Source organism: Hypanus sabinus, chromosome 14 (genome assembly GCF_030144855.1).
Source record: "Hypanus sabinus isolate sHypSab1 chromosome 14, sHypSab1.hap1, whole genome shotgun sequence".
NCBI lineage: Eukaryota > Metazoa > Chordata > Chondrichthyes > Myliobatiformes > Dasyatidae > Hypanus > Hypanus sabinus.
Window position 1 is genome coordinate 44,679,998 of NC_082719.1, and position 26,943 is coordinate 44,706,940.

General features: G+C 41.3%; 1 protein-coding gene across 4 annotated transcripts in view; it reads left to right on the top strand.

Moving 5' to 3' along the window:
• Window positions 1-23,115, top strand: part of rhoh (ras homolog family member H) — a 48,995-nt gene extending 25,880 nt beyond the window's left edge. For 3 of the 4 annotated variants that reach the window (XM_059988532.1, XM_059988530.1, XM_059988533.1), the window contains exon 2: window positions 21,571-23,115. In XM_059988532.1, the coding sequence (XP_059844515.1) occupies window positions 21,696-22,262 (567 nt within the window). In that variant the 5' untranslated portion in view covers window positions 21,571-21,695 and the 3' untranslated portion in view covers window positions 22,263-23,115. Of the gene's footprint in view, window positions 1-21,074; window positions 21,160-21,570 lie in introns of those variants that run through there. The other variant, XM_059988531.1, reaches the window with a different exon arrangement.
• Window positions 23,116-26,943: the final 3,828 nt, after the last annotated feature.

Consider the following 26,943-nt stretch of genomic DNA (forward strand, 5'->3'; position numbering starts at 1 on the left):
CTTTAAACAAAGCTTTCTTAAAATATCTGCATGACAAAAAAACTACTTTTCTTGTCTTCAAATTCAGAAATACGTGGCATTTCAAGTAACTGTTTCTGAAGCATGTAAGCCGGACATAAAATTTGAGAACAAGCTCATGGTGAATCAATTAAAATAGATATCTCATAGCATCAGTATGTTTGTATAGTACCACATCCAGTGTTGGAGTGTAAAGTCACACATTTGAAACTTTGGAGGAACTCAGCAGGTCAGGCAGCATCTACGGAAAGGAATTAACTGTTGACATTTGGGGCTGAGACCCTTTATTAGGAGTGGGGAGGAAGCCAGAATAAGAAAGTGGTGTGGGGGGGGAGGGAGAGGAGGTCAAGCTTGGTGATGGGTGAAGCCAGGTGAGGTGAAGATGGGTGGGGGAGGGTTGATGATGTGACAAGCTGGGAAGCGGTGGTAGGTGGAGAAGGTAAAAGGCTGAGGAAGGAGTCCAAGTGGGGAGTGGACCATGGGAGAAAAGCGAGGAGGAGGGCACCAGGTGGATGTGTTGGGCAGTGAGGTGAAGAGAAGAGGTAGGAGGTAAGAGGGGAGCCATAGTGATGAACAGAAGATGAGAGAAGGGGGAAGGAGAAAGATTACCAGAAATTAGAGAAATTGATGTTCATGCTATCTGGTTGGAGGCTATCCAGTTGAAATATGAGGTGTTGCTCCTCCAGTCTCCCATCTGATAGTGGTGGCATCGTGGCAGTAGAGGAGACCATGGACGGGCATGTTGGAATGGGAATGGAGATTGGAGTGAAAATGGTTGGATATTGGAAATCACAGATACTGTGATTTCAGTCTCTGAAGCCCATGTGAAGGCATCCTTCAGAACAGTGAGCCCACAGAAAGCCTCCAGCCCAGATGGGGTACTTGGTCAAGTACTAAAGACCTGTGCAGCAGTGTTCACTGAGATCTTTACCCTTCAGCTTTGGCAGTCTGAGGTACTCACCTGCTTTAGACAGGCTTCAATTATACCAGTGCCTAAGATCGACCTGGTAGTTTGTCTCAATGACTATCAGTAGCACTTACATCTATGGTAATGAAGTACTTTGAGAGGTTGGTGATGAAACATATCAATTCCTGCCTGAGAAGCAAACTGGATCCACTCTAATTTGCCTACCAACACAACAGGTCCACAGCAGATGCTATTTCATTAGCTTTTCACTCAAACCTGAAACATTTGGACAGTGAAGATGTATAAACCAGGATGCTCTTTATCAACTAGAGCTCAGCATTCAATACTATCAACCCCTCAAAACTAATCAATAGGCTTCAAGACCTTGGTCTGAATATCTTCTTGTACAATTGGATCCTCGATTTTATCTCTTGCAGACGCTAGCCAGTTAGAATTGGCAACAACATCTCCTCCACAATCTTTTCAGCACAAGGACACCACAAGGCTGTGTGCTTATTCTCCATTCTACTCACTTCGTGCTTGTGACTGTGAGGCTAAGCACAGCTCCAATGCCATATTCCAGTTTGCTGATGACACCTCTGTCATTGGCTGAGTCAAAGGTGGTGATGAATTAGCATATAGGAAGGAGACTGAAAATCTAGTGGAGTGGTGTCACAACAACATTCTTACTCAAACCAAGTACTGAGTATTGATTTGAGGAGGAAACCACAGGTCCATGAACCAGTCCTCATCGGAACATCAGAGTTGGAGAGGGTAAGTAACTGTAATGGTGTTATATCAGAGGATCTGTCCTAGCACATCAATGCCTTGAACAGAAAATCCTGCAAAAAGTAGTGGATATGGCTCAGCCCACCACAGGTAATGCTCTGCCCATCACAGGAAAGCAGCATTCAGCTTAAGGGATCCCTGTTGCCCAGGTTATGCTCCCTTTTTGCTACTGCCACCAAAAAGAAGGTACAGGAGCCTCAGGACTCTCAACACCAGGTTCAGGAACAGTTATTAACCCTCAAGCAGTGGGGATAACTTCACTTGTCTGATAACGGAGCTGTTCCCACAACCTATGGACACTTTCAAGGACTTGTCATCTCGTTCTCAATATTTATTGCTGCTTTATTATTATTCTTTTCTTCATTCTTTTTGTATTTAAACTGTTTGTGTCTTTTGCACACAGGTTGTCCACCCCATTGGAGTGGTCTTTCATTGCTTCTATGATGGTTATTGTATTTATTGAATGTGCCTACAGCAAAATTAACCTCAGGGTTGTATTTAGTGACATATATGTACTTCGATAATAAATTTACTGCGAACTGATGAAAGGTCTCGGCCTGCAACATCAACTGGTTACTCCTTTCCATAGGTGTTCCCTGAACTGCTGAGTTCCTCCAGCTTTTTGTATGTATTACTCTGAATTTCCAGCACCTGCAGAATCTCTTGTGTTTATGATGGAGTGTAGAGTGAGGATACAACCCAGATAAATTCTGCATTGAATTTTGGAATTTGGAATGGAAAATAAAGTGGACACATCATACTGCTTACAAACGATCCTGTGGGACATCCTGGGCACTTTTTAACCTGAAATTGTTTTAAGAAACTTTTATTGTCCTATATAAATTATTAAGCAGTAATAGGTGGCTTTATTTCCTTACACAAGGAATAGCTTTAAGTCTGATTATATTCGATCTGTTAGTCTTGGGCAAGTAGTTCTGCATAGCTGCAACATAAGGCAATTTTACAGTTGTATCTAAAAACATTTCATCAGGGACTCAAAGCACAGTACCTGAGTAAATCATAAACATGAGAAAATGCAGATGCTGGAAATCTAGAGCAACACACACAAAATGCTGGAGGAACTCAGCAGGTCAGGCAGCATCTATGGAAAAGAGTAAACAGTCGACATTTTGGGTATGCTTACAATTTGCTGTGGAATGTTAATTTAAGGTCTTTTTTATATCATCCAGTGAAATATCTGTTACCCTTGAGAAGAACCCTTTTGGACAAAAAGGGATTTCTGAGTTGGGTGCAATATCACTGGCATATGTCGTGAAATTCAGTAGGTTCAGTAGGTATATTTAATGTCAGAGAAAGGTACACAACATATGTCCTGAAATTCTTTTTCTTCACAAACATCCATGAAATCAGAACGGTGCCCTAAAGAACCAGAATCAGGTTTATTATCACCGGCATGTGATGTGAAATTTGTTAACTTGCAGCAGCAGTTCAATGCAATACATAATCTAGCAGAGAGAGAAAATAATAAATAAAATAAAACACAATAAATAAATGAGTAAATGACAAACGTTAGAACCCCAAAGCCACCCCCAGCTCCCCCTCCCACGCACAAGCAGCAGTAAGGCAACAATACCACCCCTCCACCAGCAAAAAAGCATTGAGCACTCAAGCGTGCAGCAAAGCTTCAATAAAGACACAGACTTGCAGTACTCGAAAGACTGTTCAACCAGTCATTTGAAATACCATAGACGCTCTCCCTTCCTAATAAGGGGAAAAAAATGTCCCAGTTGCACAGCAAAAGGGGGAGCATAACAAACACCTCACTGATTTATCATGTTAAAAGTCTGTTGCGTCGCTTTTTCCGAGCTCTGCGCCCAGAGAGTCAGCACCAGGGCTCAGGTCTCTGGATGCACTGTCCACGGCAGTTAACCCACTGCTCCCGATATTCCGCGTTCTCCCGTGACGCCTCAGTCAGGGGTACCGGCCTTGAATCAGCTCGTCTCTAGAGCCATGAAAAACGGGCACTCTGAAAGTGCGCTAATATTCCGGGCCGCGTTCTTGGGATATCAAAAGGTGGCTGGTCGTGAGGCCCTGATAGTGGGTCCCATTTCCGCAAAGAACTGAAGAGTGCAACTCCAGGTCAGGGTCTTCAAAAGAACCTTGGAAAGGCAAAAAAAGAGGTATCAAAGATAGAAATAGAGTTGTTTCCAAAGATGCAAGCAAAGGAGTCACTGTTTAGCGGCAGCATACCTTGCAATGCGTAATAACAACTGTAAATTAAGTAGACATGCATTAAAAAAGTCAAATAAGTAGTGCAAAAAGAGGAAAAGAAACAGTAGTGGGTGGTATTCATGGGTTCAATGTCCATTCAGAAATTTGATATCAGAAGGGAAGAAGCTATTTCTGAATCATTGAGTGTGTGCCTTCAGGCTCCTGTACCTCCTCCCTGATGGTAGCAATGAGAAGGGGGCATATCCTGGGTGATGGAGATCCTTAATAATGGATGCCACCTTTTTGAGGCATTGCTCCTTGAAGATGCCCTGGGTGCTGGGGAGACTTGTGCCCATGATGGAGCTGATAGAGTTTACAACTTTCTGCAGTTTATTTCTGTCCTGTGCAGTGCCCTCACCCCCTCCCCACACCAGACAGTGATGCAATCAGTTAGAATGCTCTCCACTGTATATCTGTAGAAATTTGCGAGAGTCTTTGGTGACATACCAAGCCTCCTCAAACTCCTAATGAAATATAGCTGATGTTGTGCCTTCTTTGTAACTGCATGTTGAGCCTCGGATAGATCCGCAGAGACATTGACATGCAGGAACTTGAAATTGCTCACCCTTTCCATTTCTGGTACTTCCTGAGGATGGGTGTGTGTTCCCTCGTCTTACTCTTTCAGAAGTCCACAATCAATTCTTTGGTCTTATTGACGTTGAGTGAAAGGTTGTTGCTGCAGCACCACTCAACCAGCTGATCTTCCTCATTCCTGTACACCTCCTTGTCACCATCTGAGATTCTGCCAACAATAATTGTATCATCAGCAAATTTATAGATGGCATTTGAGCTGTGCCGAGCCACACAGTCACGGGTGTAGAGAGAGTAGAGCTCAGCGAGGTGGAGATGTTATTTCTAATTTGCACAGACTGTGGTCTTCTGATGAGGAAATCAAGGATCCAGTTGCAGAGGGCGGCCCAGGTTTTGGAGCTTTTTGATCAGAACTGTAGGAATGATGCTGTTAAACGCTGAGCTGTAGTCAATAAATAGCAAGCTGACGTAAGTGTTAATATTGTCCAGGTGATCCAAGACTGTATGAAGAGCCAACAAGATTGCATGTGCTGTAGACCCAATGTGGCAATAGGCGAATTGCAGTCTGCCGCTGGCCTCCGAAGCAGAGATCACAGGGTCACTGGATGCTGCAAGGATCCTCATAGCTCTAGTTTATTCTCCCTTTTGAAGTGTGCATAATAGGTGCTCTCATCTGGGAGTGAAGTATCACTGTGATTCATGATGTTAGATTTCACTTTGTAGGAAGTATTGGCCTACAAACTCTGCCAGAGTTGACGTGCATCCAATTCTGCCTTTAACCTCAGTAGGAATTTGCTCTTGAGATATCTCTCCTTAAGTCGTATCTGGCCTTCTTGGAAAGTCCTGGATCGCCACACTTGAACGCCACCGACCTGTCCTTCAGCAGACTACTAATCCCTTGGTTCATCTGCGGCTTTTGGTTCAGGTATGTATGATATGTCCTTGTAGGCACACACTCATCCACACAGGTTTTAATTAAGTCAGTGACAACTGTGGTGTATTCATTCGGGCTCAAAGTTGAATCCCTGAGTACAGTCCAGTCCACTGACTCTGAGTAGTCCTGTAGGTGCTCCTCTGCCTCACTTGTTCATACCTTCTTGGTTCTCTCTACTGCTGCTGGGGTCTTCAGTCTCTGCCTATAGTCAGAGTAGAAGTACAGCCAGATGATCAGACTTTCCAGAGTGTGGGCGTGGGATGGCATGGTAAACACTCATGGTGGTAGTATCACAGTGGTCCACTGCTTTGGTTCCTCTGGTTCCACAAGGGATATGTTGATAATAATTATTTAGAGACTTTTTCAAGCTGGCATGGTTTAAATCCCCCAAAATAATGGGGAATGCATCAGGGTACGCTGTTACATGCCTGTTGATTATGTTGCTCAGTTCATCTAGAGCAGGGGTTCCCATCCTGGAGTTCATGGCATAAAAATGATTGGGAAACCCTGGACTGGAGCCTGTTTGTCACAGGCCTGAGGTGGAATGTGCATTGGTCCCAAGATGATGGCTGAAAACTCCCACGCCAGATAAAATGGATGAAGCTCGATCATGAGATGTTCCACAAAATGGACGTCGCTCGAATGCAAGATGTTCCACAAAATGGATGTTAATCGATTGCGAGATGATCAGCAAAATGGACGTCGCTCGATCGCGGGATGTTCCACAAAATGGACATCGCTCGATCCAGGGTCTTAATATTTACTGTGCAAGTCCTGCCCTGCTTTGTCTAACCAAAATACCCTTGTCTTTATCTGGATTAAACTCTGCCTGCAATTCCTTGGCCCACTGGCTCAGTTGATAAAGAACCCTCTGTAATATTAGAAAACCTTCCTCACTGTCCACTGTACCACCAATTTTAGTGTAATCTGCTAGCTGACTAATCACACCACCGACTTTCTCATCCAGATTGTTCATACAAATGACTGTAAAAACAGAGGATTCAGCACATATCCTTATGGAATACTGCTGATCTCAGGCCTCAAATTGGAAATGTAACCCACCACCACTGTTTCCTACCACTCAACCAATTTTGAATCCAGTTGGCTAGCTTGCCCTAGATCCCATGTGTTCTAATTTCCAGACTAACCTTGTCAAAGCCCTTCCAAAAGTCCATATAGATAATGTCCACTGCACCTCCCTCCTCTGTCGTTTTGAATGCTACTTTAAAAAACACTCAACCAAGTTTGTAAGGTACAATTTCCCATGTGCAAAGCCATCCTGACTATCTCTAATCAGTCCTTGCCTTCTAAAACCATTTAATTTTGTCTCCCAGAGCCCCTTCGTCACTTCAGAATCAGTGACTTAACTATCGCAGACAATTAGGTTCACCAGTTTGTATTTAACAGGTTTTCCTCGCAGCCTTTTTTTAGATAAAGGTGCAACATTAGCCACTCTCTGGTCATCTAGCAGCTTGCTTGTGGCTATCAGTGACACAAATATCTCTACCAGGGGACCCACAATTTTTTCCTTTGTTTCTCACGACTTCCTAGAATGTTCCTGATAGGGCTCCATGGATTTCTCTGCTTTTACGCATTTTAACTACTCCAGCACCATGTCTTCGGTAATGTGGACTCCCTTCAAAATACTATTCTTTTACTTCCCTGAGTTCCCTCGGGGAAGTGGTACTGAGGAACTCTGCCTCTACCACTCTTTCTAGAGGTGAACCCCAGATATCAGTTTGAATGAAAGTGCTATTCCATTGTTTATTTTAAAGCACAGATCACAGAATGATTACTGGACAGGGGTGGCAATTTGACTGTGTGTAAGAGCAGTCCAGGTTGTTTGAGACTCCGACCCTTTTCCCGTAGCTCTGCAAGTTCTTTGTTTTCAGATATTCATCCAGCTCCCTTTTGGGCTCGGCAGCTCTATCTACCCCCACCTGATTTTCTACAGGTGAAGAGCAGACCTCTCTAACAGAAGAGCAGACAAACCTCTTGCTGTGTAAAGACAAAATATTTGTCTACTTTCCTTTTCCTTTGCCTGTTACCTTCATTTCTTCTCTGGTTCTGTCAGGGGGAGTGGCTTCTCTCTTTATCTATACTGTCAGTGATTTTTAAATATCTACATGGAGAAAAACCTAGCTTCATCAATAGCAGCGATCATTTATGTAATTCTTTTCAGCATCCTCTTGAAACTAATGTATGGTGCCCAGAACATTAACCACGGCCAAAAAGATTTTTCATAACCCTTGCAGTCTGTTTGTGTTTATAAAATCCAGGATCCCATCATGCTTTAAACTGTTTTCAACCTGCCATGCCGCTTACAAGAAACATCGATGTGTACTCCTCTGTTCTTGCCATCCGGTTGCATGGCACTTTGAACTTCGTATCCCTTTAGAACTGTGCTCTTCCTTTATATTGCCTCTTACTCTCCTAGTTAGAAATGTAAAATTGCCAGCATTACATTTCATCTCCTGCTGATCCTGCTAGCCTTCTGAACGTTCTTTCTACCTTTAAGTTCTGTGTCTTAGAAATTATGTTCTGTACACCCAAGTCCAAATCATGAAGATGTACGAAGAAAAGCCTTGAACTGACCACGGGAAGACTCCACAGATCACTTCCCTTTGGTCTGAAAAAACAGCATTTTACTACTAACACCACCACTCTTGCTTCCTGTTACTTAACTAATTTTCTATCCATGCAACAACAGCCACATCTTTTTCTCCCCCATGAGCTTAAATCTGAATTATGAAACCTTCTGCATGGCATTTTATCAAACACCTTTGAAAGATCATATTTACTGTATCGGCCGCATTTTCTATGTCGTTTCTCTTGGCTGCTTCTTCAAAAAAAAAATCAAATGCATATTGCCTTTCTTTATTTAATCCAGGACAAGTTCAAATGATTGCCGATTCTGTCCCCAATTTTTTTTCTAGAACCGCCAAGTGATATTAGCTTGTTTACCTAAACATTCTTTCTAAACAAAACAAGAACATCTGCAATATTCCAGCTGTTAGGCACTACTCCTGAATCATATTGTCCCAATATGTCCAGAGCTTCTGCAATCCCCTTACCAAGTGGTTTTATCAAACAAGCCTGGATCATATCTTTGGTGAGGTGATTTATTGAGTTTAAGTACTGAGAGCCTTTCCGTTTCTTCCATATTAATATTCTTTTGGCTAGATCAGAAGTTCAGCTATCACGTTCTACCTCTCAGTTTACATTTTGTTGGCGGTATGACTTATTTAGTGCTTCACCTAGTCTACATGGAGATCTCCTTTTGGTGTTTAATGGACTTGTACTTTCTGTTATTTTGCTTTATTATTTATGTGTTTAAAAAAAACAAAACAAAAAAAAACACATTAATATACTACATTTATTCTGGATGTATTTTTTACTGATCAGAGGAATGGATTTGCTGGAAAGGCTCAAGTCAAGTCACTTTTTATTGTCATTTTGACCATAACTGCTGGTACAGTACATAGTGAAAATAAGACAATTTTTTCAGGACCATGGTGCTACATGAAACAGTACAAAAACTACACCGAACTACGTAAAAACAACACAGAAAAAAAACTACACTAGACTACCCACCTACCAAGGACTGCATAAAGTGCACAAAACAGTGCAGGCATTACATTAAATAATAAACAAGACAATAGGGCAGTAAGGTGTCAGTCCAGGCTCTGGGTATTGAGGAGTTTGATAGCTTGGGGGAAGAAACTGTTACATAGTCTGGTCGTGAGAGCCTGAATGCTTCAGTGCCTTTTCCCAGACGGCAGGAAGGAGAAGAGTTTGTATGAGGGGTGTGTGGGGTCCTTCATAATGCTGTCTGCTTTGCGGATGCAGAGTGTGGTGTAAATGTCTGTACTGGCGGGAAGAGAGACCCTGATGATCTTCTCAGCTGACCTCACTATCTGCTGCAGGGTCTTGCGATCCGAGATGGTGCAATTTCCAAACCAGGCAGTGATGCAGTTGCTCAGGATGCTCTTAATACAATCCCTGTAGAATGTGATGAGGATGGGGGGTGGGAGATGGACTTTCCTCAGCCTTCGCAAAAAGTAGAGACACTGCTGGGCTTTCTTTGCTATGGAGCTGGTGTTGAGGGACCAGGTGAGATTCTCCGCCTGGTGAACACCAAGAAATTTGGTGCTCTCAACGATCTCTACTGAGGAGCCGTCGATGTTCAGCGGGGAGTGGTCACTCCATGCCCTCCTGAAGTCAACAACCATCTCTTTTGTTCACATTCAGAGACAGGTTGTTGGCTCTGCACCAGTCTGTTAGCTGCTGCACCTCCTCTCTGTAAGCTGACTCGTTGTTCTTGCTGCTGAGACCTAACACGGTCGTGTCATCGATGAACTTGATGATGTGGTTCGAGCTGGGTGTTGCAGCACAGTCGTGGGTCAGCAGAGTGAACAGCAGTGGACTGAGCACGCAACCCTGGGGGGCCCCTGTTCTCAGTGTGATAGTGTTGGAGATGCTGCTCCCGATCCGGACTGACTGAGGTCTCCCAGTCAGGAAGTCTAGGATCCAGTTGCAGAGGGAGGTGTTCCGGCCCAGTAGGCTCAGCTTTCCAATCAGTTTCTGAGGGATGATTGTGTTGAATGCTGAACTGAAGTCTATGAACAGCATCAGAACATATGTGCTATGAACAGAAGGTATATGCTACCTTATATATTCCTGAATGCATTCACACCAATGCACCCCCATCCCAAGCACAGCAGCTGAAAGTAGATTTAATGAGATCCCTTAAAGTTCCAGTGTAGTAATTGAAAATACCAATGATTGTCCCAAGATGAGATTCCGTTGTTGCATTAGTTTCGAGGCACTCGGCCCAACTGTGGAGACTTCATCGCTCTGCACTGTGTACTGGCCTACCTTGTGTAAAACAGACTGCACTCTGGTGCCAGAAGGTGAGCAACAAAATGACTTGGAAATCAATGGCCATGAAATGGAGACTGAAGAATAACAGAAGCAAGAGGGCTATAAAAAAGGAGGAAGACCGACAGGAGATTCTCTCATCTAACATTTTTTTGCCTTCTCATCAAGATGTGCAAATGCGGAAAGCATTGTCTGAACAGGATAGAAGGGATTCAATGATAGGAAGACACCTTTGACAAATTTGCAAAACCATTGTCTTCAATGTAAGCATCATTGTGATCCAAGATGGCGGTGCAATCATAGCGGGGGTATTCCCTTCTGCCGCCGGCGTGGGATGGCGAGTCTGTCGGGACCCTGGGGACTTGTGGAAACTGTGGTGATTTCTTTTGAACTTACATTCCTTTAACATCTTGAACTATTTTTACTGTGCCCATAGTCTGTTTTTTTTATATCAATTATGCTATTGTTTGCACTGTTGTAACTATATGTTGTAACTATGTGGTTTTGTGCGGGTCTTGTAGCTTTAGTTTTTAGTCTTGTTTTTGTCTGGTGGATTTGGAGCTCCTTTCCGGGGAACATGCTAGACGGTAGCGCGATATTAATACGCAGCAGCCTCTCCGGACTCTGGATTGGGGATTGCCAAACGTTATGTGGATTTTCTGGTGTAGTCTGTTTTGTCATATGCTTTTGTGATATCATTCTGGAGGAACGTTGTCTCATTTTTTAACTGCATTGCATTTGTGGTTTCTAAATGACAATAAACTGAATCTGAATTGACCGTCTCTACACTCGATACAATCAATACTACAAAATGTAGCATACCAATAATTAGCTCAGTAACATGTATATTAATTCCGTTAATGCCCCTCCTTCCCTTCTTACCCCATCCCTGACATGTTTAGTTGTTTGTTTTTTCTTTCTCTCTCTCTGCCCATCACTCTGCCTGTTCTCCATCTCCCTCTGGTGCTTTCCCCCCTCCCCCTTTCTTTCTCCTGAGGCCTCCCGTCCCATGATCCTTTCCCTTCTCCAGCTCTGTATCACTTTCACCAATCACCTTTCCAGCTCTTAGCTTCATCCCACCCCCTCTGGTCTTCTCCTATCATTTCGCATTTCCCCCTCCCCCCCACTACTTTCAAATCTCTTAGTATGTTGCCTTTCAGTTAGTCCTGACGAAGGGTCTCGGCCCGAAAAGTCGACAGTGCTTCTCCTTATAGATGCTGCCTGGCCTGCTGTGTTCCACCAGCATTTTATGTGTGTTGTTTGAATTTCCAGCATCTGCAGATTTCCTCGTGTTTGCTCTTAACATGTATATTGCAGGTTTTGACATAGTAGTGTAATTCCTACTCCTCTATTACATAAGCAGTTTGCCACAACATCTCTAATTGGGATACCCTACCTCTAGCACCTTTCCTTCTGCACAGGCTCCCCAGTGAGGCCATGATCTTGTTGAGAGACGGGCCAGATGGCCTACTGCTGCTCATATTTCCTATTTCTTGCTGCAGCTCAGAAGCACTGAGCCCAAATATATATTATTGTGAAAGATATAAAATAATTCAACCATGAACAAAGATCAAATCTTGGTGTTTTCTCTATACTATCCAGCATGCTGCACTTATTCATTAAAACTGCTGATGATGCCATATCATATTCTATCAAAAGTAAAGTCCATAAGTGCCATTCATAATTGTAGCTACCCACTACATGTCAACTTCACGACTTCTAATCCCTGCATTGCCCACCTCCAGTTCTGATTCAGTTTTGTTCCTGATACTCTCAATGCTTGACTACAGTAACCCTCTACTGGCTGACCATATATTTTTGTGACCATACAACACTGCTGTCCAAAAGTCATCATTGGTTCAAGTGAAATTCAAAACTTTCCATACCATATACTGGTTGTACCTTGGTTCAAAGGTTCATTTTATTATCGATGTACGCAGAATACAACTGAGACTTGCCTTCTTCAGATAGCCATAAAATACAGAAACACCATAGTAGTTGAAAGAAAAGACATCACCCCCCCACGAAATGAAAAAGAAACAAAAATTCGCAACCCCCAACTCCTCCCTCACAGAAAAAAATCTAATATTTCGCAGACTGAGAAACAGCAACAAGAACATCAAACCCCAAACCCCTTCCTTACACAAAAAAGCTAATATATCACCCACACGGAGAAACAGGAACAAGAAAATCAAATCCCAAACTGCTGCCTGTCAATCAGCAACAAGAAAGAATGGGCAAGAACACAAAAAAAAACATAGAACTGAAAGAGGCCATTTTGAACTACAGTCCAATCCATAAATCACAGAATTTCGATAATATCTCCGAGAGCATCGAGGAGACCAACCTTTTCAACCCGGCAGTCTTTCCGAGAATAGCGACTCAAACCCAGCGCCCTTGAAATAAACAACAGATTTTGTCTATTTTGTTTTTCTCAACTGGCATTTCTTAAGGATTGGCAGATAATGTACCATTTTGTCTTGTGTGCTACGTTAATTTTGTTCTTTTTTCCCTGAGAATTTTCCATGTTATATTCCACCAAGTTTAGTTTAATTACAAGTTGTAAATCTAAATGATCACTATTTTGTTACAAATTAAATCATAAAAATATCTTAAATATATTTAACATGCCTTTAAAATTGTATGTATCCATTCAGACTGAAGGTTGAAAGATGACACGTGGAGACACAAGAGAGATCCACTTGCAGATTGCAGCAACTGCAGACACTTGTGTCTCCAAACACAGTAATGCAAAACCCTATTTCCCATTAACTCCAATGTTAGAAGTGGAGGTTCACTCCGTCAGGATTTTTTCCTCTCGGCAGTAATGATAGTACTGTGGTACTAATGATAGTAATGATACCACTTCCTAGCGTACTCGAACCGGCTCACAAATAGCCAGCGCGCCGGCACAAAGGCCAGTCCCAAAAGGGCACCTGGTCTGCTTCACCAACAAAGAAAAAAAGCCTGCAGGGGTTTGCGAGTACGTGTCCCTTATAGCATCCACGCCTGGGGAGGGCGGGATGAGGGAGGCTTTAAAGCAAGGCTGTGAAGTTTGAATAAAATCATCTTTAATTGCAGTTTACCGACTCCGTGTCGTTATTTTAGCGCTGCGTGTAGCACAGCGCTACAATTGGTGGCCCCGAATTTTGGACTGGAGATGACCGATACCGCACCTGTTCATGCGGTTTCGTTGAAACTGCTGAGCTTCTGGGCGCGCTACAGTACTACGGTTACTGGTTCATGTGGTGGTTGGGATGGGTAGAGGGCACTTAAGAGATCCCTTTTGAAAACTAACAAGACAATCTTTTAAGTGACATTTTGCCAAATTATGATATGGAAGGTAACAGTTCCGTAACAACAAAGGACCATGTGTAGCAGTTGATGTTGTAGCAGTTTGTTTGGCTGTTGCAGAAAAAACTTTACAAATGCACCTTTATGATCTTGAAAGAAAACCTAACAGACTTCAGTAAAGTGCTTCACTTAAGGTGAATCAGCAAAATGCTGCACAGTTTATTTTTTCAAAAAGTAGTTAGCATTTGAAGGGTGTTCCAGTTTTTATATTAGGTACAGGAGCCTCCGGTTCAACACCACCAGGTTCAGCAACAGTTATTATCCCTCAACCATCAGGCTCTTGAATCAGAGGGGCAATTCAACTCAACTTCACTCACCACAACGCTGAACCTGTGGACTCACTTTCAACGACTCTACAACTCATGCCCTTGATATTTATTGCATTTTATTATTGTATTTTTCTTTTTTGTATTTTGCTCAGTTTGTTGTTTTTTGCACATTGTTGTCTATCTTTGTTGTGTGCAGTCTTTCATTGATTCTGTTCTGGTTCTTGGATTTACTGAGTATGCCCACAAGAAAATGATTGATTCCCAGGCTTGTATATGGTGACATACAGGTGTCTGCCCCTTTACAAAGGTAGAGCATTCCTATGAAACCTTTCTTAAGCTGAAATGGCTTAAACCAAAGAACCATTAATTTATATGGGAAAAATTCTCGTAAAAGCGAAAATCCTCTTTGTAATGTAAAAACAGGTTACGAATGTAGGTCTTTTGTAAAAGCGAAATGGCGTAAAGCGAACATTCGCAAAGCGGAGGACACCTGGATATGTACTTTGACAATAAATTTACTTTGAACATCAATTGGATTAATGGTGATTACTGTTTCCTGTCAGTATTGTAACGGAAGTGTCAGCTGCAGATTCGACATGCGGCTTTGCTCAGCCTTATGAACTGAGAGGATAACTGTAGAGTGGTGTGAGAGAGTTAGTGAACTCTGTCAGATTTTCTCTACTTCTGCATAAGTATGACCTAAAATGTGATCAGATCTTCTCATAAGTCCTAAAAGTAGATAAAGAGAATGCAAATAATACCAAAATAACATACAGACTTCAGTGAATTAATTGAAGATGTGGTGATGCTGTCACGTAGACAAGCAATGCACTGCACAGTTTATATTTCTTCAAAAAGTAGTTAGCATTTGAAGGGTGTTCCAGTTTTTATATTAGGTACAGGAGCCTCCGGTCCTACACCACCAGGTTCAGCAACAGTTATTATCCCTCAACCATCAGGCTCTTGAATCAGAGAGGCAATTCCACTCAACTTCACTCATCACAACGCTGAACCTGTGGACTCACTTTCAACGACTCTACAACTCATGCCCTCGATATTTATTGCTTTTTATTATTGTATTTATTTTTATTTATTGAAAAAAAATCCAATATTACATGTATTTATTGGAAAAAGTATGTGATCCTCTGGGGTAATGCCTTCTACAAAAGCTGTTTGGAGTCAGGTGTTCCAACCTATGAGATGATATTGGAGTTTTGGTTGTAGAGGTGCCCTGCCCTATTAGCAAAAAGTCACACAAAGCCAGGTTACTGACAGAGCCTGCTCTTCTCAAGAAAGATCTGTTTGTGTGCACCATGCCCTGATCAAAACAACTTTCAGAGGACCTTAGAAGAAAATTATAGAGATGCAGAGATGCATGAAGCTGGAAAAGGCTACAAAAGCATTTTTAAGAGCTCAAGGGTAACAGCAAAAGACCTGGAGAAATCTCTTGAACTTGCTAAAGTCTCTGTTCACGTGTCCACTATAAGAAAAACACTGAACAAGAATGGTGTTCATGCAAGGACACCACAGAGGAAACCACTGCTCTCCCAAAAAAAAACTACTGCAATTCTCATGTTTTCAAAAGACCACCTGGATGATCAACAACTCTTCTGCGCCGATATTTTGTGGACAGATGAGACAAAAGTTGAACTCTTTGGCAGAAATGCACATTGCTATGTTTGGTGGGAAAAGGGCACTGCACACCAACACCAAACCTCATCCTAACTGTGAGGCATGGTAGAAGGAGCATCGTGGTTTGAGGCTGCTTTACTGCTTCAGGTGCTAGACAGCTTGCAATCATTGAGGGAACAATGAATTCAAAATTGTATCGATGCTTTGCAGGAGAATGTCAGGGTAGTGGTCCGTCACTTGAAGCTTAATAAAATTGGATAATACAACAAGGCAATGATCTTAAAAATGAATAAATCAACAGAAGGGTTTAAAAAGAAGAAAATTCATGTTTTGGAATGGCTCAGTCAAAGTCTTGACCTTAATCCTATAGAAATGTTGTGGAAGGACCTGAAGCAAGCAGTTCATGCAAGGAAACCCACCAACCTCCCAGAGTTAAAGCAGTTTTGTAAGGAGGAATGATCTAAAATTTCTCTATGCTCATGTGCAGGACTAGTAGTAACAGTTACCGGGACCATCTGGTTGAAGTTATTCCTGTACAAGGGGGTCACACCAGTTACTGAAATCAAAGATTCACATACTTTTTTCAACAAATACATGTAATATTGGATTAATTTTACTCAATGTAATGCACTGTAAAGTTTCACTGCTAATGTAATGGCTACTCTGTAATGTTCTACTGCTAAGGTAATGGTTTCTCTGTAGCAACAATATTTGGGTTATGACTAGAGATAATGGGACCTTTGTATGTTAGCCAATGAGTGGGATGTTGTTCTTTCTGTGGGTCTGGGAGAAGGGATTTCGCGGTCCTTTGTCGGCGAGAGATGCAGAGAGATGCACGTGGAGCGAGCGCCCAAAGGTCAGCGATGCTCGGAGGAGGTCGATGGTGGACGAATGGCTGAATTAATAAGCTCCAACGTGCACATTTGACTTTTTCTTTAAAATGGGCCCTTTTTAAATTTTCCTCGCTAACCTTATACTCAGATTAAGATTTATAAAGTTCAGTCATTTAATTGCATATGGTGTACAGTCTGCTATTTTGTGGTGTGGATTTGTAACTGGGCAAGACACCATGCTGCATCCACACTAATGCGATTTCTCAGTTTGGTGGGGCCAGAGGCTGTCCTCCCTTAGACGAACACCAGCTGGCTGAACCTAAGGGTTACATCAATAAATACATGAACAGATATATGCTTTTTTATTTAATTGGGTTCTCTTTATTTAGTTTTCAGACTTGCACATTTTAGGTCATGTTTATGCATAAATAGAGAAAATTCTACAGGGTTCGCAAACTTTATAGCACCATTGTTTGTGGCCATTTGGCACATTGTGTGTTTATTATGTATAACAGGCCTGACTTAGTAGCATGTGCAGAAATGTGCTTAGCTGGTTTTCTCTGTCACGATCAATGTCTTTCTTCCCTAATCTACTGGCTGAAAAATGCAGAATATCATTTTCAGGCCTTAAAATTAGAAATAATTTCTCTTTTGAAGCTTAGACTGACTTTCAAATGCCTCTCTTGGACTACTTCCTGATGCACAGCACAAACCACAAGTTCACAGAAAATCTAACCAGGCTCAACAAACCTGATAATAGATTCAACTAACCTCTTTCTTTTACCTCAATGATATCCATGTGGATCCTCTGGATGCAGGAAAATCGTATTATTATATCAGTGATTCCTGCCATAGTTGCATGTGCAAAGAGCACTGTGATTCAAACAGCTCGTAAAACTTCTGCCGCAATTTATAGCATTTCTTTAGGGCTGGAATGGGTATAGCACCTCTTGAGATTATTTCTTTTGAGGATTATGGTTCTATTTGGTCAGGTTTGTCTTTACCCTAAAGGATCTTGAGCCACAATGAACGTAGAGGAGTGTATCCCCACAGAACCATTCCTTAACCAGACACCCCAGATCAACTATGAGTTCCACAGTCTGCTGAGGCAAAGATCATTGACATTCAAGTTTGGCGACAAAGTTGTACACAAGAGGTCCAGGTACAGTACAATCCTCGGAAAGCCATCTCACATGTAAAGTGGCAATTCCGGACCAAACTGAAGGATGCTCAACAGCTGAGGCAGGGCTTGAATGCTATAATCTCCGACATAGTAAAACCAAGCAACATAGAGTTGGTGACAACAAGGGTTCCTTCCTAGATGAGCTCAATGCCTTCTATGCATCAAAATGTTGGAGGTACCCTCACAAACTTCCACAGCATCTGATGACCTTATGATTTCAGTCTCTGAGGGTGACATGAGAGCATCCTTCTGGAGGGTGAATCCACGGAAAGCATTCGGCCCAGGTGGGAAACCTGATCGAGTTCTGAAAACCTATGCTGATCAACCGACTGGAGTGCTCTCCGATATCTTTAACCTCTCACTTTGGAAGACTGAGATATCCAACTGCCTGAAATGTGCTTCAGTTACACTGGTGCCTCAGAAGAACCTGTCTCAATAACTATCATCCAGTAGCATTTACATCCATTGTGATGAAGTGGTGATGAAATATCAACTCCTGTCTGAGAAGTAATTTGGATTCACTCCAATTTGCCTACTGCCACAACAGGGCAACAACAGATGCCATTAACTCTTCATTCAATACTGGAACATCTGGAGGCAAAGATGTATACATCAAGATGCTCTTCATTTACTTTTTTGGTTGTCCGTCGGAATCCGATGACGATGTCCAGTCCTTTAACAGTGAGATCTTTGATGACTATACAGTCCTATCCTGGACCCACAAGCTCTATTGCAGGTGGGACATGTATATGTGGTAGTGGTGGTAGTGATGGCAACCATGGCTGCATTTCTCCCGGCTCTCTTCTGCTGTCTTCTGGTTGTTCTTTCCATCTCCAGAATATGAATCCCATCCCTACACAGCTGTCGCCAAGTGTTACGGTCAGCAGCAACATCCTCCAGGTCCTCGTGTCTGATCTTGCACTTCCTCAAAGCATTCTTCATCTGATCCTTATAGCACTTCCTCATTGACTACGGCTCTGCATTCAATACTGTCATCTCCTCGAAACTAATCAATCAGCTTCAAGTCCTAGGTCTCAATACCTCCTTCTGCAACTGGATCTTTGATTTCCTCACTTGCAGACCTCAGTCAGTTTGGATTGGCAACAATGTCTCCACCAGCACAGGTGCTCTACAAGGCTCTGTTCTTTGCCCCCTACTTTTCTTGCTTTATAATAATGATTGTGAGACTAAGCACAGCTCTAATGTCATACTTAAGTTTGCAGACAACACCACTGTTTTTGGCCAAATCAAAGGTGATGACTAGTCAGCATATAGGAGGGAGATTAAGTGTGGTTGCATCACAGCCTGGTATGGAAACACCAATGCCCTTGTATGGAAAACCTACAAAAAGTAGTGGATATGGCACAGCCCATCACAGGTAGAGCCCTCCCAACCATTGAGCACATCTACATGGAGCGCTGTTGCAGGAAAGCAACATCCTTCATCAAGGATCCTCACCAGCCAGGCATTGCAATCTTCTCATTGCAGCCATTAGGAAGAAAGTACAGGAGCCTCAAAACCTGCACCATCAGGTTCAGGAAACAGTTATGACCCCCCCAGCCATCAGGCTCTTGAACCCAAAGGGAATAACTTCACTCAGATAACTTTAGAATCCTGCTGAAGAGTCTCAGCCCAAATCGTCGATGGTACTCTTTTCCATTGATGCTGCCTGGCCTGCTGAGTTCCTCCCGGTGGGGGTGGGGCGGTGTGTGTGTAACTTCACTCACCCCATCTCTGATCTTTTCCCACAACCTATCGACTCACTTTCAAGGACTTTTCATCTCATGTTCTTGATAGTTGTTGCTGCTTACTTGTTTAATTCTTTTTCTTTCTTTCTTTATTTATTTGCCTAGGTTTCTTTTGCATGTTGTTTGTTCAGTTGGATGCGGTCCTTCATTGATTCTATTGTGTTTCTTGTATTAACTGAGATTGCCCACAAGAAAATGAGTCTCATGTTTTATATGGTGCATTATGTACTTTGATAATAAATTTATTTTGATTTCTGAGATTTGTTTTGCTGTCCATACCCTGACAGACATTTTCCTATCGCTTGTAGTTCATGCAGAAAAATCAAATGTCTCATTTTGAGCATCAGTTCCCAACAGATCTCGTGCTTCATTCAGAATGACTTTGTTTCCTATAGCCTGTATTGGAGTTAATCAGTGTTTTCTGGCACTTCCTTAAAATAGAAGGTGCTTTGCTCTTCTGAAAAGCCAGTTCCTCATTGGTGGGCAGGTGACTCTTTGGAGAGAAAGCTCCAGTTATGTTGAGTGAGCCTCTGGTATTGCAGCTCAGCTAACTTGGCGCTTAGCCAAGATACATTTTACTAGTGCTATTTCCGTATTGCTTTTTCCATTGGAAAAACCCAAGATTTTATTGGATACGTTTTGATTACGATTCTTGCTGTTACTATATTTAGTAATTTTTAAAGAAATTACTATATTTTACACTCCTTTTAAAACTTAGTTGTTGGAACAATAAAAGGAATTTATCGGTTTGTAATGCTCAGACATTAACGTATATACAAATTACGCTGAAACATTTTGTAGAAAACTACAAAGATATTCTAGTCATAATTTGAAACAAAATCTTAATTCCTCTGATGTCTTTTTACCTCCCAGAAATATTCTGAAGAAACAGTTATTGTTAGTAAAGTAAGCAGTTACCCAGAGATCAATTCTTAGTAGATTTGTAAGATTTTACATTTCTCATTTTATAATTTACTTTTGAAAGATTAACACGGTCACGGTGTGGGAGGTGTGTAGAAAGTGCATTGAATTCAATTGTCAACGCTTTAGTATAACCTCAACAGCAATCTTGAGAATCTTAATAAGAGAACACGGAGTAAATCAAATTTAAAGCAATGTTAACTATTGAAAGATAGCATCACATTAAAAGTACTGAATCTGCCTCTCATTTGGCCTAGATAGGAGTGGTTACCGTGTTTGTTGCCAAGACTGCGTGTTAGGGACGGCGGAAATAACCAGACGGTCTTGATAGGAGCAGACAATTCAACATTATAGATCTTTTCGGAAGGAAGTTACTTCTAGGGCCGACACTGTCACTTCTTACAGTTGATCTTTATGTTAGGGTATCAGAGGAGAAGCATAGTACATGTGTGAGTGATACCTCTTGTATCATCATCTTCCTGATGTGTCAAATAGGGATTCTTTTCTGGTGAATGATTTCAACTTTCTTCATCATACCAGGAGGAGGTGGGGGAATTGGTTCTGAATCCTTTTCCTCTGCAGTGGAACTCTACCTAAGATTTAATTCTCATTGCCAAATTTCCAGAAATCTGTAGAGGATCCTGATCGTGATATGTCTTTCTGTGAAAAGCAAACTTTTCAAAATGGAGCAATACAGCCGGCGTATAAAAGGAACTGTGTAAGTTGATTGCCTCAGAACCTGGTACGTCAGAGCTGAATATTCTGCTCTGTCTGTTACCAAGTTTACCAGGAAGGAAGAGCACGTATATATAGAAGTAACGAGTAGGAGCGCTAAAGTGTGAAAGCTTCAATACATTAACAGAAGAACATGCTGTACGTAGCTCTATTGCCAGAGCCTGTCGTGGAGATCCTTGTGGTTTATCAGAGGTAAAAACTGAAGAAACACGATTTAGTTGCGTTTAGTAACCAGTGATTTTGTTAAAATTTAAATTTCTGTAAACTTAGATTTCTGTTAATGATAATGTACAGCATAGAAGCTTTTAATCGATGTGTACAGTGAAGCTTTCTCATAATAGGATTTTTAACCGAGTAGTTGAATTTATTAAGTTGCCATCTTTATTTTTTTCATATTACAAATTTTACTGGCCTGTCTTTTGCGCTGGTTTTTCATTAGTTTGAAAATTGTCTTCTTTCCTACTTCTGTAGACTTTAGTATTAATTTTTTGTAACAACAGTCAAATATGTCTATCCTAAACATTTGCATATTGAAAGTGAAGTATCATTTGAATATCACAATTTTCTGGAACATTTTTCAATGTTTCTTTTTCTCTTCAACAGGTAGAAGAAAGTGTGACCACTCTGTACGAATACTTTTATTAACTGCTGTGCTGAATACGCTTGAAGAACCTTGCTGTGAGAATTTGTGAGGACTTGTTCAACACACTTCCTGCATTGAAGACACAATGAGCTCCATAAAATGTGTTCTTGTGGGTGATGTAAAGGTGGGGAAAACAGCATTGCTGGTGAGGTTTACTTCAGAGACTTATCCAGATGTTTACAAGCCCACAGTTTATGATAACACCGGAGTGGATGTGTTTATGGATGGAACTCAGATCAGCCTGGGACTCTGGGACACATCAGGAAATGACTCATTTCAAGGGATCCGACCTCTTTCTTACCAGCAAGCCGATGTGGTGTTAATCTGCTATTCTGTAGCAAACCCCCTGTCATACTTGAATGTTAGGAATAAATGGGTGCCAGAAGTCAGAAACTTTCTACCAAAGACCCCAATATTGGTGGTGGCCACACAAATAGACCAACGAGACGTGGCGACTTTTCGCACCATCACAACTGTTGATGGTAAGAGGCTGGCAAAAGAGATTAGAGCACAGCATTACCTAGAGTGTTCAGCCATTACTAATAGAGGAGTCCAAGAAGTGTTTGAATGCGGAGTGAGGACTGCTGTTAGATATATAAAAAAGCAAAGCAGGAAGAAGATCATAGACCTCAATAACTGTGTGATAGCCTGACTACTTCGACTTGTCTGATACAGTAATTTTAATTGTTTGATTGCCAAGTCTTCCAACAGTTGCAAACTGTCATCAACAAAACATTCAAGCTGGCTGCACTCATCGTGGTATCTGGGCTTATTTTGTATCTTGTCCATTTATGATCCTTAGTAGTAAGGCTCTGATTAACATCTGCTGGAGTTCCTAAATCCATTAGGAAAGCTCATGAACAATATATCTGAGAGGAACAAACTTCAGATTTGACTGACGTGGTAGTTAATCGCTATGGAAAGATGTCTGGCAATCTCATTTTGAATTATAAACTGCATTTAATTTGAACTATACAGAGCACCATGCCTGACATCTTAAGGACGAAGATAGTGTATTAATGACTTGCTAACCAGCAGTCGGATGAAATCCCACTGTGCACACAGGGAATTTAATCTGGAAGTAGTCTCAGTATCAGGAGTTATGAAATGACTGGATTATCATAAAACCCTTCTGGTTCACTAATGCCTATTGGAGACAGTCTGCCATCCAGGCCCATCAATCTAGCTGCCTCAGTTCACGGACAGTAAGAGATGGACGGTAAATGTCAGCATTGCCAGTGATACTCACAACTTGTGAAGAAATACCTACAAAAGCATTTTATATAAGACTATACTTAGCACTTTCTGTAAAGTGCGCCGATAGTAGAAATCCATACTGAACTACTGGTTAACTGTTCATTTTTGTTGACTAATATTTAATAATTTTATACTTCATCTTTTTTCTCTGATCTTTGGAAATAGAATTACTGGTTTATCATTTACTTTGTAATGCTATTCCATCTGTTTACAGAATACACATGAATAAATTAATTGATTTTAGCTAATAGTTTGTTCCACTGATTTCTATATTAGTAAGTTGGATTTAGTACTAATGCGAGGTTGTGCAAACCAAGAAGATAAGCACTGAATTCTACATTAGGTAGTTGCTCTCCTTTGCACCCTACTGGATTAGAGCTGGGAAATTAGATGGGAAATGACTTTGGATGATATAAAAACTGATCCATACTAGGAGATGCATCTGTGTGGTTTTTAGTGATAAGGTTCAATTTGATTGTCAGGTCCCTGGGGAATTAATTTAGCAACATTTCCTTCAAATTAACTTTGGTGGGCATTAGAGATAAACTGAGCATAAGGATCTGGTTAAATAATGCAGAGGATATTTGTAGTAGGAGTTGGGTTATAATTTGTCATGATTGCAGCATATGTGAATAAAACGCTAGGGTATGGGAGTTCAATGCTGGTGCTTGGCAGACGACAGAAATCAAGCGTTTCTGAGCACTTGGCAGACTTTCTTCCAAAAGAGAATGATGGGCTTTATATCTGTTTGCCAAGTTAATTTTTACATGAAGTGTTAGACGCTGCACATCATGTGCATGTAAAGCTGAAGTAAGTCTACTTAGTTAACAGCTTGGTCACTAAATCCAGAGTAAGACTGTTATAGCATCAACAACAATATGCATTTAAATAGAGCCCAGTAACTGCCCTAACCTTTCTTGGGGGGGGGCGGGGGGCAAAGAAACAAAAGTGGTTCTCAACCAATGCAAAATGATTTTGGCGAGAATTGATTTTGCAGGGCTTGAAAGGTGGGGGTAGCGTCAGTAAGGATAGAAAAGCTGAGGATTGCAGGAAGAAGACAGCAATGGGAAGGGGTCATTTGAATGCTGTCCCCCCAGTGGGATGCAGGGTGCAGGAAAGTTTCAGTGCTAAACCTGACAAGCTGCAAAAGGAATAAAAGATTGAATTAAAATACTAATGTGATTGGGAGAATGAAATTGCAGTGAAGGTGAGTAGCTGAATGAAGTGAGCTTTATGCGGGTGGCAGACTTTTGCTTTGTATGAAGTTTGCAGAATAGAAACATGAGTCAATAAATGTAGATGGGAAGCTGGGGTTAAAGTGGAGACATCCAAAATATGAGTTGAAGTTGTTTTCCAACAGGAAATTTCCATATTCAAATGAAGGGAAGTAACAATATCTGTATTTGTATCAATAATTCTGCAGCTGTTAATAATGACCGAGTGGGCATCTCAAAGCAAAATTGATTATATTCCCAGTGAAGTGTTATCTTCAGTTTTGGATCAATACAGGCTTAACTTGGAAAAAAGGTTATACAAACAGTAAAACCTGTAGACAAATCCTTATATTCAAAACAAATAGCTAAAAAAATCAGAATGAAAAAAGTTGAAAAGGATCATCTTGCACAAAACAACCTTTTACTTGTATATATTTTGCAATCCACTTCCCTTCTGCAAAAGGATTCTAGAAATAACAAGGCAGTTAAGTTACTGGAGCAAAATAAGGAAGTTTAAGTTTCGTAGGTGACAGTGCTATTCTAAGGGCATGTTACTGAAACAAAATATCTCACTATAATCCTAAAGTCATCATTGCCTGGATTAAAGGTCATGTGCTATAATGAAAAAGGACAAACGTGAAGCAGTGAAGGCAGAGGGGAGATCTGAAAAACGTTTAGTAATTATGAGAGACATGGATAGAGTAAACATCTAACATCTTTTCCCCAAGGTTGAAGTGTTTAGTAGTAGAGGATGTGCATCTAAGATTAGAGTAGGGAAGGAGATGTGCAGGACAAGTTTTTTTTATTAATCAGAGTGTGGAGGGTGCTCAGAATGTGCTGGAGAGAGATCAAACAGACATTTAACAGGCTCTTAGGCACATGAATATGCAGAAAGTGGGAGGGATATGGACCATGTGAAAGCAGAAGGGATTAATTTAATTAAGCATCATAGCATAATTAGGCTGGTCCAGTGCTGTACTGTTCTATGCTCTAATGTGGAATCATCCACAAATCCAGTACGATTAAAACCTACATCTAAAATCTAGCGGCTATAGTGCTTAACAATTCTCTCAGCATAAAGTGTGATTAATTCCAGTGAGCCAAGAAATACTTTTTGGCCTGGGTAGCTGACAAAATGCCACAAATGACAAGGTGAAAAGAATGGAGGATGCACAAATTGTGATGACTAAGGAGATGAGGCATGGAAAGTCCATAGACCAGGGGTGGGCAAACTTTTTGACTTGTGGGCCACAAAGGGTTCTAAAATTTGACAGGGGGGCCGGACCAGGAGCAGATGGACGGAGTGTTTTGGTAATACACCTCATAAGAGAAAATAAAATATCATGGGATATGTAGAAAACATGTGCTTTAATTTCAATTGAAAATGAACAAATGCATTACAACAAAATATCTGTCTTTGAAGTCCCATGGTATTTAGCTATTTATTGAAATGACTTTTAAAACACTGAAAATTAAATGAATAAAATACAGCTTTTTAAAATAGTAACAGTTATTATTTTAAAGCACTGAAAATTCTGTTATCCTTCAAGATATTATCATCATCACTCTCCTCCTGACTGTCTTTATTTCAAAAACGGTAGGAGATGCAGGTCTACTTGTCCTGCTCCTTCTTATTCAATTGTCCCCTGTGCCAAAACTCAACAACGACCAGCACAAGGACAGAACAGTGACAGCGCGCCAGTATGCGGAGCGCGTTATTTATTTTGAGAACGTACGTGTACCTGCGCGCTACTCATGTCCATCACTTAACAGAAATGACATGTAACATGTAAGGCTTATTGAAAAAAATATTTTCAAATGCATTTTTTACATAACACAATGAAGAAACTTATTTTTAATTTCAGTGGGAACAGTGTTGTTGGTCTCCCTTTTTAGCCAGCGCATCAAAGTCTGGATTTAGTTTTGTTGTGGCGATTCTCAGGATGGATCTGAGGTGTTGGTCAGTTAACTTGGATCTGTGGCTGGCTTTGTTGACGTTCATGACGCTGAACGTCTGTTCACACAAATAGGTCAAGCCGAACAAAGAGTAAAGCGCAAATGTGGAGTAATACGCTGCACCTCAACAAAGGTCAATGTATATAGAGTGCGTCATCTATTGGGAAAACGCCAGAATTGCGGGGAAAAAACGTTAACAAGGTTTATTAATATAATTTCATCAAGTTCTGTGGGCCAGATTAAAAAGTTTAACGGGCCGCATATGGCCCGCGGGCCATAGTTTGCCCATGCCTGCCATAGAGGAATTAAGTTAGTTAAATCAGATTTTAAAAAATAAATTGCGGCAGGATCAGAGCTCATGAACATGAGAAGGATGTGTATAGACAAACTGTTAATGATGGCGAGGGTCAGCAAGAGGGAGATTGGAATGGGTGAGTCTGGAGTGAAAGAAGACATGATGGATTTTCATTTGGCTGAAGTCTGAGTACGTGCCAGAAATTTAAGGGCATAATCCAAGGAACAGGATTCAGGCCCTTGAGCCAGGTCCACCATTAATTTTTTTTCTCCAAAAGCCCACTTTTCTGCTCCCTCGCAACATTTCATGAAACATGCTGGTGATAATAAACATGCTGATTCTGAATTTAACCCTACTGATTAAATGTGTGTCCATCTTAGCTTTAAATATATTCAATTGATTAGCCAGATATAAAAACATTTCAAAGACTCACAACACTTTGAGAGGAGAAATCTTGTCTCATTCATTTTTAAATGGGTATCACCTTAATTCTGAGACTATGCCCTATGGTTCCGAATTCTCCGGGGGGAAAGTGGGAGTGGACACCTACCAGCATCAAGGCCCTTATAGAATTTTAAATGTTTTGGTAGGGTTGTCTCTCATTCATCTAA